This window comes from Nomascus leucogenys, chromosome 6 (assembly GCF_006542625.1).
Source record: "Nomascus leucogenys isolate Asia chromosome 6, Asia_NLE_v1, whole genome shotgun sequence".
Lineage (NCBI taxonomy): Eukaryota > Metazoa > Chordata > Mammalia > Primates > Hylobatidae > Nomascus > Nomascus leucogenys.
The window spans coordinates 72,092,033-72,105,404 of record NC_044386.1 but is presented as its reverse complement, the minus strand read 5'-3'; the positions used below and the strand labels follow the sequence as shown (position 1 = coordinate 72,105,404).

The following is a 13,372-nucleotide window of genomic DNA, read 5'->3' as shown; positions in this document are numbered from 1 at the left end:
TAGGCTTTGGCAGGTTGATAGTTAAAAGGATGCAAATAAACAAAGGACATAATTACAAAGCTTAAGAAAGCTGGGGTGGCTCTGCTAGTATTAGACACAGTAGACTTCAAAACAAGGAGTGTGAGCAGAACTAAGGGAGATATTTTGTGAGAATGAAGAACCAATTCACTAAAAAAGACATAATCACACATGTAATGTGTATGACCTAATAAAAGAGATAACACTAAATTAAGTTAAATTGCCCAGCTAAGGGGGGAAAATAGATAAGTCTACAACCATGTTTGGAAATGTTAACATACTTCTTTGAGTGATTGATAGAATGACCAGATTTTAAAAATCAGCAAACATACTGAAGATGTGAACAGTAGGTTCAACCAACTAGACCTAAGCGACATTTATAGATATATCTCACAACAGCAGAATGCATTTTCTTTTCAAGTGCTCACAGAATATTTTAAACAGACTCAATGCTGGGCATTAAACCAAGTTCCAATATAAAAATGACTCAAGCCAAATTGGGCATACTCTTATCACAATGGTATTATATTCGTAATTAATATTATTAAAATTTGTGTAAAATATCCTAACGTTTGGAAATTAAACCACAAAAATAAAAACAGCCCACGAGTCAAAGAAGAAATCACAATAAAAATTATAATATATTTTGACATAACTGGCCGGGCGCAGTGGCTCCCATCTGTAATCCCAGCACTTTGGGAGGCCAACGCAGGTGGATCATGAGGTCAAGAGATCGAGACCATCCTGGCCAACATGGTGAAACCTCGTCTCTACTAAAAATACAAAAATTAGCTGGGAATGGTGGCAGGTGCCTGTAGTCCCAGCTACTCAGGAGGCTGAGGCAGGAGAATCACTTGAACCCGGGAGGCAGAGGTTACAGTGAGCCGAGATTGCGCCACTGCACTCCAGCCTGGCAATAGAGTGAGACTCTGTCTCAAAAAAAAAAAAAAAAAAAGAAAAGAAAGAAATGATTAAAGAATAACAAACCAAAATGTGAAAGATGTTGCTGTAATAGAGCTAAGAGATAACTTTATAGCTTTAAATATCTGTACTACAAAAGAGAATAAATTTAAAATCAATGGCATAAGCTTATACATTAAGAACGCAAAAAACAGGGATAAAATAAAAAGAAACTAGAAAAATGTACAGAATAGGCCAGGCGCAAGGTGGCTCACGCCTGTAATCCAGCACTTTGGGAGGCTGAGGCAGGCGGATCATGAAGTCAGGAGATCGAGACCATCCTGGCTAACACGGTGAAATCCCGTCTCTAATAAAAATACAAAAAAAAATTAGCCGGGTGTGGTGGTGGTCGTCTGTAGTCCCAGCTACTCGGGAGGCTGAGGCAAGAGAATGGTGTGAACCCGGGAGGCAGAGCTTGCAGTGAGCCGAGATCACGCTACTGCACTCCAGCCTGGGTGACAGAGCGAGACTCCATCTCAAAAAAAAAAAAAATAAAAAAAAAGTAACCTGCACATGGATGTTTATAACAAGTTTGTTCATAATGGACAAATCTTGGCAGCAACCAGGGTGTCCTTCATCAGGTGAATGGGTAAATAAACGTCGGTACATCCAGACAATGGAATATTATTCAGCATTGAAAAGAAATGAGCTATTAAGCTATAAAAATATATGGAAGTAACTAAAATGCATATTATTAAGTGAAAGAAGCCAGTCTGAAAAGGATACATACTATATGTGTCCAACTAGGTTACATTCCAGAAAAGATAAAGACAGCACAAAGATCAGTGGTTGCCAGGTATCTGTAGGGGAGGGGAGGGGATGAATAGGTAGAGCATGGAGGATTTGGGAGCTAGGAAATTATCCCGTGTTATACTATAATGGTGGATGTATTACATTAGACATTTGTCAAAACACAGAATGTACAATACCAAGAAGAAACTTAGTGTGAACTCCAGACTTCGGGTGATAATGACATGTCAGTTGATGTTCATCAGCTGTGAGAAGCATACAATTTTGCTGGAGGACGTTGACATTGGGGCAGATTGTGTGCGTGCTGGGGGAAACAAGGGGTGTATGGAAACTTGCTGTAGTTTTGGCTTAATTCTGCTGTGAACCGAAAACTGCTCTACAAAATAAGGTCTATTCGATAAGAAGAAAAACATGAGTTACCAGGCCACAAAATGAGGAATATTAAATGTGTATTGCTAAGTGAAAGAAGCCAATCCGGAAGGCTACACATTTTATGATTCCCGCTACATATGATATTCTGGAAAATGCACAGCTATGGAGAAGGTAAAAAGATCAAAATTTGCCAGGGGTTTGGTGGGAGAAAGCACAGGTTTTTTAGGGCAGTAAAATTCTTCTATATAATAATGCAATGGTGGACACAGACATCTCTTATCACACAATTGTGTGATAAATGGGTTATCACACAATTGTGTGAAAACCCATAAAATGTATACATAAAGAGTGAATACTAATGTAAACTAGAGAGTTCAGTAAATGATACTGGCTCATTGACTGTAACAAATATACCGCTCTAACGCAAGACATTAAAAATAGGGGGAGTTGCCAGGGGTAGGGGGACAGGGATGGTGGGAGAGGAGAGGGGATACATGAGAAGTCTCTGTACTTTCCTCTCATTTTTTCTGAAAACCTACAACTACTTTAAAAAATAATCCATTAATTAAAAAGAAAAGACACAAACAAAACTCACAATAAACGACATACCATTTCTCATTTACTGAAATGCCTAAAATAAAATGCCTAAAATATTGAAATGCCTAAAATAAAAATGGCTGACTGACTGTATCAATTTTGGCAATGATGTGGATCCATTGGAACCCTCATATTTGCTAAGTGCAGTATAAAACTGCAATCACCATTTCACATCCAGTTGAATAACAAAAATCAAAAAAGACTGACACTACAAAATTTTGCAAGGTTGTCAAGTACCTGGAATTCTTATGCATTCTTAATTCTTAACGTAATTCTTATGTTAGAGTGTAAAATGGTCTAACCTAACTGTGGAGAACTCTTACACTTTCTTATAAACAGCCATCTATCCTATGACCCAGACATTCAACTCCCAGGCATTTACCCAAGATAAATGGAAGCATATATTTACAAAAGCCTTGTAAAATAATTTGTAATGCAGCCTTTTTTCATAATAGCAACAGATTTTAAATGTCTCACATGCCAACAGGTAACAGATAAATTATGGAGTTATAAATAAAATGGAATACTTTGCAGCATAAAAAATAGCAAACTTCCAATACGTGCAACATATTTACATCAAAAAATGTTGAACAAAGGAATATTGACCTCTATCTGTGTGTCTTTCTCTCTCCCTCCCTCCCTCCTACGCTGATTCCATTTTATGAAATTTAAGAAGAGGCAAAATAATCTAGGGTGAGAGAAATAAGGAAGTGTATGTTTTTGGAGATAGAATAATTGACTAGAAAAGGGTGCACAGTAATTTTCTTTGATAATAAAACTATTATTCATATTGTTTTGAGTGTTGATTACTCAGTGGCAAAGCTCATTAAATTGAATACTTTAGATCTGTGCATGTTATTGCATGTTAATTATATCTAACATATTTTAAAAGGTTTTGGCAGCACTGGTGTAATGGTAAGAGTGATGGGCTGGGCACAGTGGCTAATGCCTACAGTCCCAGGGCTTTGGGAGGCCAAGATGGGGGGCTCACTTAACGCCAGGAGTTTGAGGCCAGCCTGAGCAAAATAGTGAGACCCCATCGCTACGAAAAACAAACGAACAAAAATCACCTGCGTGTGGTGTGACCTGTCTGCAGTCTCGGCTACTCAGGAGGCTGATGCAGGAGAATCGCTTGAGCCCAGGAGTTTCAGACTGCAGTGAGCTATGATCATACCACTGCACTCCAGTCTGGGTGAGAGAGCAAGACCCTGCCTTGTGGTCTGTGGCAAAAAGAAAAAAAAAGAATGCCAGCTTTCACAACAAATAGACTGGGATTTAAATCTGAGTTCTGCTATGTATTGCTAGATCTTCTGAGCCTCAAATTCTTGACATGTAAAATCAAGCCAAACACTTATGGATTTTGTAAGAAATCAATGAATAGAGTCTATTATACTCTGAGGATGGTATTTTATCAAATAATAAATTGTTGATAACTAGTAGTTACACTATTTTAATCCTTCCAATTCTTTTTTTTAAACCTTGTACTTATGATATCTCCTATGCTTTTTAAATAATTTTTCTGCTTAGACTATCTCGATCACATGAATCTTTCACAGCTTCAGGTTTGTTTTCCTTCTTTTCACTGCTACAATCAGCATCACAGCTCCCCTCACCCCATGTTCCAAGCAGAAGCGAGTATTTGATTATTTTCATCCGCTATGACCAATAAGAGGTTTAAACAATGCAACAACAACGCCTTATTGTACTAAAAAACCATATGAATATCCCTATGTGACTAAAAATAGATTTGTGAAATGTCCCTATGTGACTAACGATAGATTAATGTCCCTATGTGACTAACAATAGATGTAAATAAGACTTGCATCAGATTTTTCTCTGTAGTCTTATCTATAGCACAGTGCTGGGCATATAGTGAATGCTTAATAAAAGGTATTTCACAAATAAGTAATTTTAGTGTTTATGAAAATCATAACTGATTTTGTTACTCACTTATGAATATGTACACAAAGTCTAACAGCTACAGAAGATTGAAAGACAGGCAGTTCTGGTGCTAATCTTACCATTTCATTTTGTAGCTCCTTAGTGACCACTCAGTGTGAGCTGGGGATACCAAGGTGAGCAAAACAGGCTCCCATCTGCCCCTAGTTCTGCAATTTTCCTACTCCCATCACAATACCTTAGTTCTCCCTTCCCTATTTTTAAAAATCATTTTGTATACTGCCGTTATATACTGATGTAAGCCATTAAAATTCCTTTCTAATTAGGGAACAGAGACCAACATTTCCTGGATGTTTTGTATTTTTTTCCCTTTTGTTTTCTACTTACCTTGAATTTTTAAGCTGTTTCATATAAAAGTGAGGAAAGGGAATTTTGACAACACTTGGTTCAAAGGTGTTGAGGAGGAAGAACATATGCACAGAAAGGGAAAGAGGGCTTCAGGAAGCAGGAAGATTTCACAGGAGTGATTTGGGAAGACCTAAGACTTGTGGTCTAATGCCTCACTAGACTCAGGGCAATATTATGTTTTGCTGTGATTAAGGCAGTCAGTTTTCAAAAAGGACCCATGTGTCCCTTATTTTCTCAGGTGAATTTTGCTCACAAGTAATTTGTAAATAGCTAGAGAGAGCCGCAGGAACAGCCTGGGTCTGAGAGCACTGACTGTCTGAAATAAGCAGATGTTTCTTCCAGGGAGAATAAACTTGGTTTACCCTCTTTACTTGCTCCTATAGAAGCAATGGATACATAATCTCTAATTTTTCCCTGCCGGTTAAAGAATGTTTCCAAGGAGTGGCAATGGTGCTGGTGTAGAAGTTATTAATCTTCCATTTCTAACTACTCCTACACAGCTTTTTTTCCTTTGCATAATACCTAATCTTTTCTTTCTGGCTTTGGTGTTGCCTGTTAACATAAACCAGAGCTCTTTTCATAGAATGGATTTGGTGGGAGTTGACACCGTGCCTCAGTGCTATTCACGGACTTCCAACATCAGTGAGAATAGCCAGACCCTAATGGGAGCCATTCATTGTGTGGGATGACCAACAGCATGGTGGACTGCAGGTCAAACCTGTCATAATTCCGGAAAAGAAACGGTTAGTGGGAGAACTTAATCTCTGTGTAGTTTATACATTTGAATTAGAGTGGAAAAAAAGTATGCTTTAGTGATGATAGAAATGCCCTAGGCTAAAAAATAAACTGATTTTTCCAAAGCCATCCATAGCCAGTAACGGCCATGTAGCAGAGTTGATAATAGCAGGTCGTGAGGGTTAGGCATTTAGAGTTGGTCCTTCTACAGTGTTTCCAAACCCCCATGAAACTGAGAAATCCTATGTGGATCTGGGCCATTAACCCAAGGGAGAAATGAAAACCATGAAACATGGTAGTATCCATTCTGCAGAAGCTTTTTGTGTGCTGTGGTAGTTGGCCTTCTCTGGGGATACACAGGAGTGATGTCCAGTAGTCCACCCTTATCCTTGGGGGATATATTCTGAGACCCCCCTGTGGAGGCCTGAAACTGGAAATAGTACTGAATCCTATATGTACTACGATGTTTTCATCTGACAGCTGAGACAGCTACTAAGTGAATAACAGGCAGGTAGCGTATAGAGCATGGATACACTAGACAAAGGGATAATTCATGCCCCAGGCAGGACGAAACAGAACAATTTCATACTACTACTCAGAATGGCATGCAATCTAAAGCTTATAAATTGTTTATTTCTGGAAATTTCCATTTAATTTTTCGGACTGCAGTTGATTGCAGGTAACTGAAACCACACAATGTGAAACTGCAGGCACAGGAGTGCTACTGTATTCGTTACCTGCTCATTAACCACTTAGTAGCTGCTTCAGATATCAGATCTACCGTCGGTTTCCCAGTGTTTGTGTTCAAGGAACCCTTATTTTACTTAATAATGGCCCCAAAATGTAAGAGTAGTGATCGTGGCAATTTAGGTATGCCAAACAGAAGCTATGAAGTGCTTCCTTGAAGGAAAAAGGTGAAAGTTCTTGACTTAATAAGGAAAGAAAAAATCGCATGCTGAGATTGCTAAGATATATGGCAAAAACAAAACTATCTGTGAAATTGTGAAGAAGGAGAATGAAAGGGATACGTGGTATATATAAGGTTTGCTGCTGTCTCCAGGTTCGGGCATCGAGAGTTTTGGAATGTATCCCCTGCAGATAAGGTGGGGGGCTACTGTATCATCAAGCACCCTTAAAAATCTGACTGTTTTGAAAAGAGTTTCCTGGGAATAACAACACTTCTTAAATGTCCAGAAAATCACTGAAACTTCACCCCCAAATTCTCCTATTATTATTTAAGGCAATAATAACTTTGGGAGTGTGTACATACCTTCCCTTGGGTCCTTAAATTACCAAATTTGAGGACCCCTGGCTAAGGGTACCTGTGGAGGAGTGGGGTGTACCCTTCATCGTCCTCATCTGCCCCCTAGTGGCACGTTTTGTCACTCTGGACTCCTGCCCTAGGCTGCCAACAGCCTATTTAAACGAAACATCCTTGATATTTAGTGCTTTGTATATTTCCAGAAAACTTTTCAGTTACTGAGATTATCACTTCCTCTCACCATAAAGTTGTATAGCATTGCCCAATAATACTATTGTCGTCTGCTTTATTTGTTAATACTTGATTTGTCTCATATTTAAACTGATTTTTGTCACGAGTAGTTTCCCCAGAAATTTTGTTATTCTTTGCCTGTTTTTCCTATATATCCAAATATATCAATTTTTGATCTATTTATCTACCCATTTTGTTATCTTCAGGTGCATTATTTGGTTTTTATTTTTTAAATTTCTTTCCTATTCTGCAGATGAAAAATACTGAGAAACCTACTCTGTTCCTGCATCCGAGCCATTCCACAGGCAGTTTTCCCATACTAAAAATGCTGTCTTCCACTGATTTGTGGCATGTCTCAGTTCCATCACTTCTTTTCCTCTCTCTCTACTCGCTGCTATCCCTTTTCGCCACGTGTCTCTAACATGCCTGTGTTCTTCAAGACCTAGTGCAACCACATTCCCTTCCACAACTCTATTTTTATGAGGAATAGCCAAGCAGGACTCCCAAGACATCATACAGGAGTGCCTACAGGGCATCTCTCCTTGGCACTCCCACAGCACCGCAAATGCCCTGTGTCTGCCAGTACTCATCAGCCTCTCTTCCCGTGCGCCTCTCCTGGGACCCTAAGAGAGTAACAGTCCCTGCAACTTCCCACTTTCTCCAGGCAGGGACTTGTGTGCCTTTTCCATGTCTTTGACTCCTTTATTCAATTATAATACAGGTATCTGTCTACTATAACTCCTGAAACTCTCTTATGTAAATGCGCTTTTTTCATTCTCTGCCTCACATCTTAGCCCAGACCACACCATCTCCCCCCCGCCGTCTTGGATATCTTCCATGTTTCCAGTGGTCTGCTCCCACTCCACACTGCAGTACAGTGATTTTTCTAAAACATGGATGGGTTCCTGTCACTGCCCTGTGAAAAGTCATCCATGTGGAGTCTGACTGGTCTGCATTTGGGGACCGGACAGAGTGAGAAGGGATCTTGTGTCAGCCAGGACTCCGGTAGACGCCCCTATGCAATATCCACTTGTGGTGGTCGGGGGCGGGGAAGGGGCGGGATTGAGCCCCCTTCCCCCCTCCTCCTTACTGCGGAAAGCTGCGGAGCTAACAGCACTCACTTCCTATTCAGCATTCAGCAGGGAGGGAGCCTCTGAACAGCCACGTAGGCATTCTCTTCTCTCTGGAGGAAAAGGCCCAGCAGCTGTCCGAGGAAAAGACCCACCAGCTGTCAGCAAAGGGACATGTCGCAGCTAAGTAAGAATCTGGGTGACTCGAGTCCTCCGGCGGAGGCCCCGAAGCCGCCTGTCTATAGCCGCCCTACGGTTCTGATGCGGGCCCCGCCCGCTTCCTCCCGGGCTCCGCCAGTCCCTTGGGATCCACCTCCAATTGACTTGCAGGCTTCATTGGCCGCTTGGCAGGCACCTCAGCCTGCCTGGGAGGCCCCACAGGGCCAGCTGCCCGCCCCGGTGGTTCCGATGACCCAGCCTCCTGCCCTAGGGGGCCCGATAGTCCCGGCTCCCCCGTTGGGGGGCCCGATGGGTAAGCCTCCGACTCCCGGGGTCCTGATGGTGCATCCTCCACCTCCGGGAGCCCCTATGGCCCAGCCTCCGACCCCAGGAGTCCTGATGGTGCATCCTTCAGCTCCCGGAGCTCCCATGGCCCATCCTCCCCCTCCGGGAACCCCAATGTCCCACCCTCCCCCTCCGGGAACCCCGATGGCCCATCCTCCTCCTCCGGGGACCCCGATGGCCCATCCTCCTCCTCCGGGGACCCCGATGGTGCATCCTCCTCCTCCGGGGACCCCGATGGCTCATCCTCCCCCTCCGGGGACCCCGATGGCTCATCCTCCCCCTCCGGGGACACCGATGGCTCATCCTCCCCCTCCGGGGACACCGATGGCTCATCCTCCCCCTCCGGGGACACCGATGGCCCAGCCTCCAGCTCCGGGAGTCCTGATGGCCCAGCCTCTGACTCCGGGAGTCCTGATGGTCCAGCCTGCTGCTCCGGGAGCCCCGATGGTCCAGCCGCCTCCAGCAGCCGTGATGACCCAGCCTCAGCCTTCAGGAGCACCGATGGCCAAGCCTCCAGGTCCAGGAGTCCTGATGATTCATCCTCCAGGTGCGAGAGCTCCGATGACCCAGCCTCCAGTTTCAGGAGCACCGATGGCACAGCCGGCGGCCCCACCTGCACAGCCGATGGCCCCACCTGCACAGCCGATGGCTTCTTGGGCCCCGCAGGCTCAGCCTCTGATCCTGCAAATCCAGTCTCAAGTTATAAGGGCTCCTCCGCAGGTTCCCCAGGGCCCGCAGGCACCCCCAGCGCAGCTAGCCACACCCCCGGGCTGGCAGGCGACCTCGCCAGGATGGCAGGCCACGCCGCAAGGCTGGCAGACCACTCCCCTGACCTGGCAGACCACGCAGGTCACCTGGCAGGCACCAGCCATTACCTGGCAGGTGCCGCCGCCCATGCGCCAGGGGCCCCCGCCCATCCGCCCTGGCCCACCACCCATCCGCCCTGGCCCACCACCGGTGCGACAGGCCCCACCGCTGATCCGCCAGGCCCCACCAGTGATCCGCCAGGCCCCACCTGTGATCCGCCAGGCTCCACCCGTGATCCGCCAGGCCCCACCCGTGATCCGCCAGGCCCCACCTGTGATCCGCCAGGCTCCACCTGTGATCCGCCAGGCCCCACCTGTGATCCGCCAGGCCCCACCGCTGATCCGCCAGGCTCCGCCGCCCATCCGACCTGCCCCACAGGTCCTGGGCACCCAGCCACCGCTCTGGCAGGCCCTGCCACCCCCACCTCCACTGCGGCAGGCCCCGCAGGCTAGGCTGCCGGCCCCGCAGGTGCAGGCGGCGCCGCAGGTGCCTACGGCCCCACCTGCTACGCAGGTACCCGCGGCGCCGCCCGCTGGCCCGCAGGTGCCCCAGCCTGTGCTGCCGGCCCCGCTGTCTGCCCCACTGTCTGCCCCGCAGGCTGTGCACTGCCCTTCCATCATCTGGCAGGCCCCCAAAGGTCAGCCCCCGGTGCCACACGAGATTCCAACGTCAATGGAGTTCCAAGAGGTGCAGCAGACACAGGCACTGGCCTGGCAGGCCCAGAAGGCCCCCACTCACATCTGGCAGCCCCTGCCTGCCCAGGAGGCCCAGAGGCAGGCTCCCCCCTTGGTCCAGCTGGAGCAGCCCTTTCAGGGAGCCCCGCCCTCCCAAAAAGCCGTGCAAATCCAGCTACCCCCCCAGCAGGCCCAGGCATCGGGTCCGCAAGCGGAGGTGCCCACACTGCCGCTCCAGCCTTCCTGGCAGGCACCGCCTGCAGTCTTGCAGGCCCAGCCCGGACCCCCGGTAGCAGCGGCAAATTTTCCCCTGGGCCCCGCTAAATCATTGATGACTCCATCAGGAGAATGCAGGGCCTCTTCTATAGACCGCAGGGGCTCCTCCAAAGAGCGCAGGACTTCCTCGAAGGAGCGCAGGGCCCCTTCAAAAGACCGCATGATCTTTGCTGCCACCTTCTGTGCTCCCAAGGCAGTGTCAGCTGCAAGAGCACACCTGCCAGCTGCCTGGAAAAACCTGCCTGCCACACCGGAGACCTTTGCTCCCTCCTCAAGTGTCTTCCCAGCTACCTCCCAGTTTCAGCCTGCCTCTCTGAATGCCTTTAAAGGCCCTTCTGCTGCCTCAGAGACCCCAAAGTCACTGCCATATGCTCTGCAGGATCCCTTTGCCTGTGTAGAGGCCCTGCCTGCAGTTCCATGGGTCCCACAGCCCAATATGAATGCCTCAAAGGCATCCCAGGCAATGCCCACCCTCCTGGTGGCTACAGCAGCTGCCCCTCAGGCAACTGCCACCACTCAAGAGGCCTCCAAGACCTCCGTGGAGCCGCCACGCCGCTCCGGCAAGGCCACGCGGAAGAAGAAGCATCTGGAAGCCCAAGAGGACAGCCGTGGCCACACTCTGGCCTTTCATGACTGGCAGGGCCCAAGGCCCTGGGAGAATCTGAATCTGAGTGACTGGGAGGTTCAAAGCCCTGTCCAGGTCTTGGGTGACTGGGAGCACCCAAACACCCCCTGTGGCCTGAGTGGTTGGGAGGGCCCTAGCACCTCCAGGATCCTGAGTGGCTGGGAAGGGCCCAGCACATCCTGGGCCCTGAGTGCCTGGGAGGGCCCGAGCACCTCCAGGGCCCTGGGTCTCTCTGAAAGCCCAGGGAGCTCTCTGCCCGTAGTCGTGTCTGAGGTCGCAAGTGTCTCTCCAGGATCCAGTGCCACCCATGATAATTCCAAGGTGGAGGCACGGCCCTTGTCTCCCTTGGATGAGAGGGCAAATGCATTGGTGCAGTTCCTCTTAGTCAAGGACCAAGCCAAGGTGCCTGTCCAGCGCTCGGAGATGGTGAAAGTCATCATCCGAGAGTATAAAGATGAGTGCTTAGATATCATCAACCGTGCCAACAATAAGCTGGAGTGTGCCTTTGGTTATCAATTGAAAGAAATTGATACCAAAAACCACGCTTATATTATCATCAACAAGCTGGGCTACCATACAGGGAATTTGGTGGCATCCTATTTAGACAGGCCCAAGTTTGGCCTCCTGATGGTGGTCTTGAGCCTCATCTTTATGAAAGGCAATTGTGTCAGGGAGGATCTGATCTTTAATTTTCTGTTCAAGTTAGGGTTGGATGTCCGGGAGACAAATGGTCTCTTTGGAAATACTAAGAAGCTCATCACCGAAGTGTTTGTCAGGCAGAAGTACTTAGAGTACAGGCGAATCCCCTACACTGAGCCCGCAGAGTATGAGTTCCTCTGGGGCCCTCGAGCATTCCTGGAAACCAGCAAGATGCTTGTCCTGAGGTTTTTGGCCAAGCTCCATAAGAAAGATCCACAGAGCTGGCCATTCCATTACCTTGAAGCGCTGGCAGAGTGTGAGTGGGAAGACACAGATGAGGATGAACCTGACACCGGTGACAGTGCCCACGGCCCCACCAGCAGGCCCCCTCCTCGCTAATAGGTGCAGCAGAGATCTCGCTCCTGTGTTTCTCTGGCCAGAGGCCACTGACAGGGTGGGGGGACATTTTTGTTTCTGGTGTTTGTGTTCCAGTTCCATGAGTGTAAGTTTGGATTTTCAACTTGGTTTCGTATCTGCCAAAGCTTTGTACATTTTTCATGTGGTGTTGATTTCAATCGGCTACTGTTCTGTTCTGTATTTTGGCATCTGTATTTTTAAGTGAGATCTGTGGTTCTCTGTTTTGTGTTATAATTGTTATGTTTTGGTATCAGCTTTGTGCTGGCTTTGTGAAATGAATTGAGAAGCTGTCCATCTCATTCTGGTATAATTCATGTAGCATTGTAATCGGTTGTTCTTTGAACGTTCAAATGACTCATCAGTAAAAACTGTCTACAGAGAAGTAAATATCTATATCTATATATATAAATATACTTTCAGCATAACAGAAGTGTTTGTCTTTATTCTAATTTTTACACTAGATGGTGGAAGCCAAGTTTTGCCGTATTCTCTGAATAGACATGAATAGCAAGACTACTCTCAGTTATAGTAAAAACCACGGTGATGGAATTGTTTTCCAAGGGGAGTACTCCATTCATCTTTATAAGGATGCAGTGATTTCAGTGGGTGGTTATACATAAGATTTCCATTAAACCTAAGCAAAACTTCACAAGTCAGTGAAGCTGAATCAGGAAGGGGTTGTATACCTGGTCTCATTCAATTCTCACAATGTTCTTTCAAAGGAGGCGTTATTATCCCTATTGTGTAGGCGAAGAGATAAGGCTCCAGGAGATTAATTAAAGCACACACGTTAGTGCCCAACCGGTAACATTGTTATTAGAAGGAGAAATGTCCCTAAGGGTATGTGGGGAAGAAGGGCCATTTGCCTGCAGGACCACAAATAATCAGGTGGTCCCGCTTCTTGGAGAAATTGGCCAAAGGGGCATTTGTCAATCATGTGGCCCGTGGCGGGGGTGTCCAGCAGTTCAAATTTGGGTTTCATCGACACACTGCTACTGGGATGGAAACGTGCTCCCTGCAGGATATCCAGGCTTATAACAGGGAAAAGGAAAAAACAGTCTTCATTGAATTAGAAACCCTGCAGCTTGCCGGCAGTAGTGGCTGGGTTACGGGAGGGCGTGGCAGGGGG

The 13,372-nt window shown here is 46.7% G+C and overlaps 1 protein-coding gene across 1 annotated transcript; it reads left to right on the top strand.

Annotated features, from left to right (window-relative positions):
- Positions 1 to 8,356: 8,356 nt before the first annotated feature.
- MAGEL2 (MAGE family member L2) lies at positions 8,357 to 12,668 on the top strand. Its single transcript, XM_030814412.1, has one exon. The coding sequence runs from the start codon at positions 8,476 to 8,478 to the stop codon at positions 12,223 to 12,225; it is 3,750 nt and encodes a 1,249-aa protein (XP_030670272.1). The 5' UTR covers positions 8,357 to 8,475; the 3' UTR covers positions 12,226 to 12,668.
- The last annotated feature ends 704 nt before the right edge of the window (positions 12,669 to 13,372 follow it).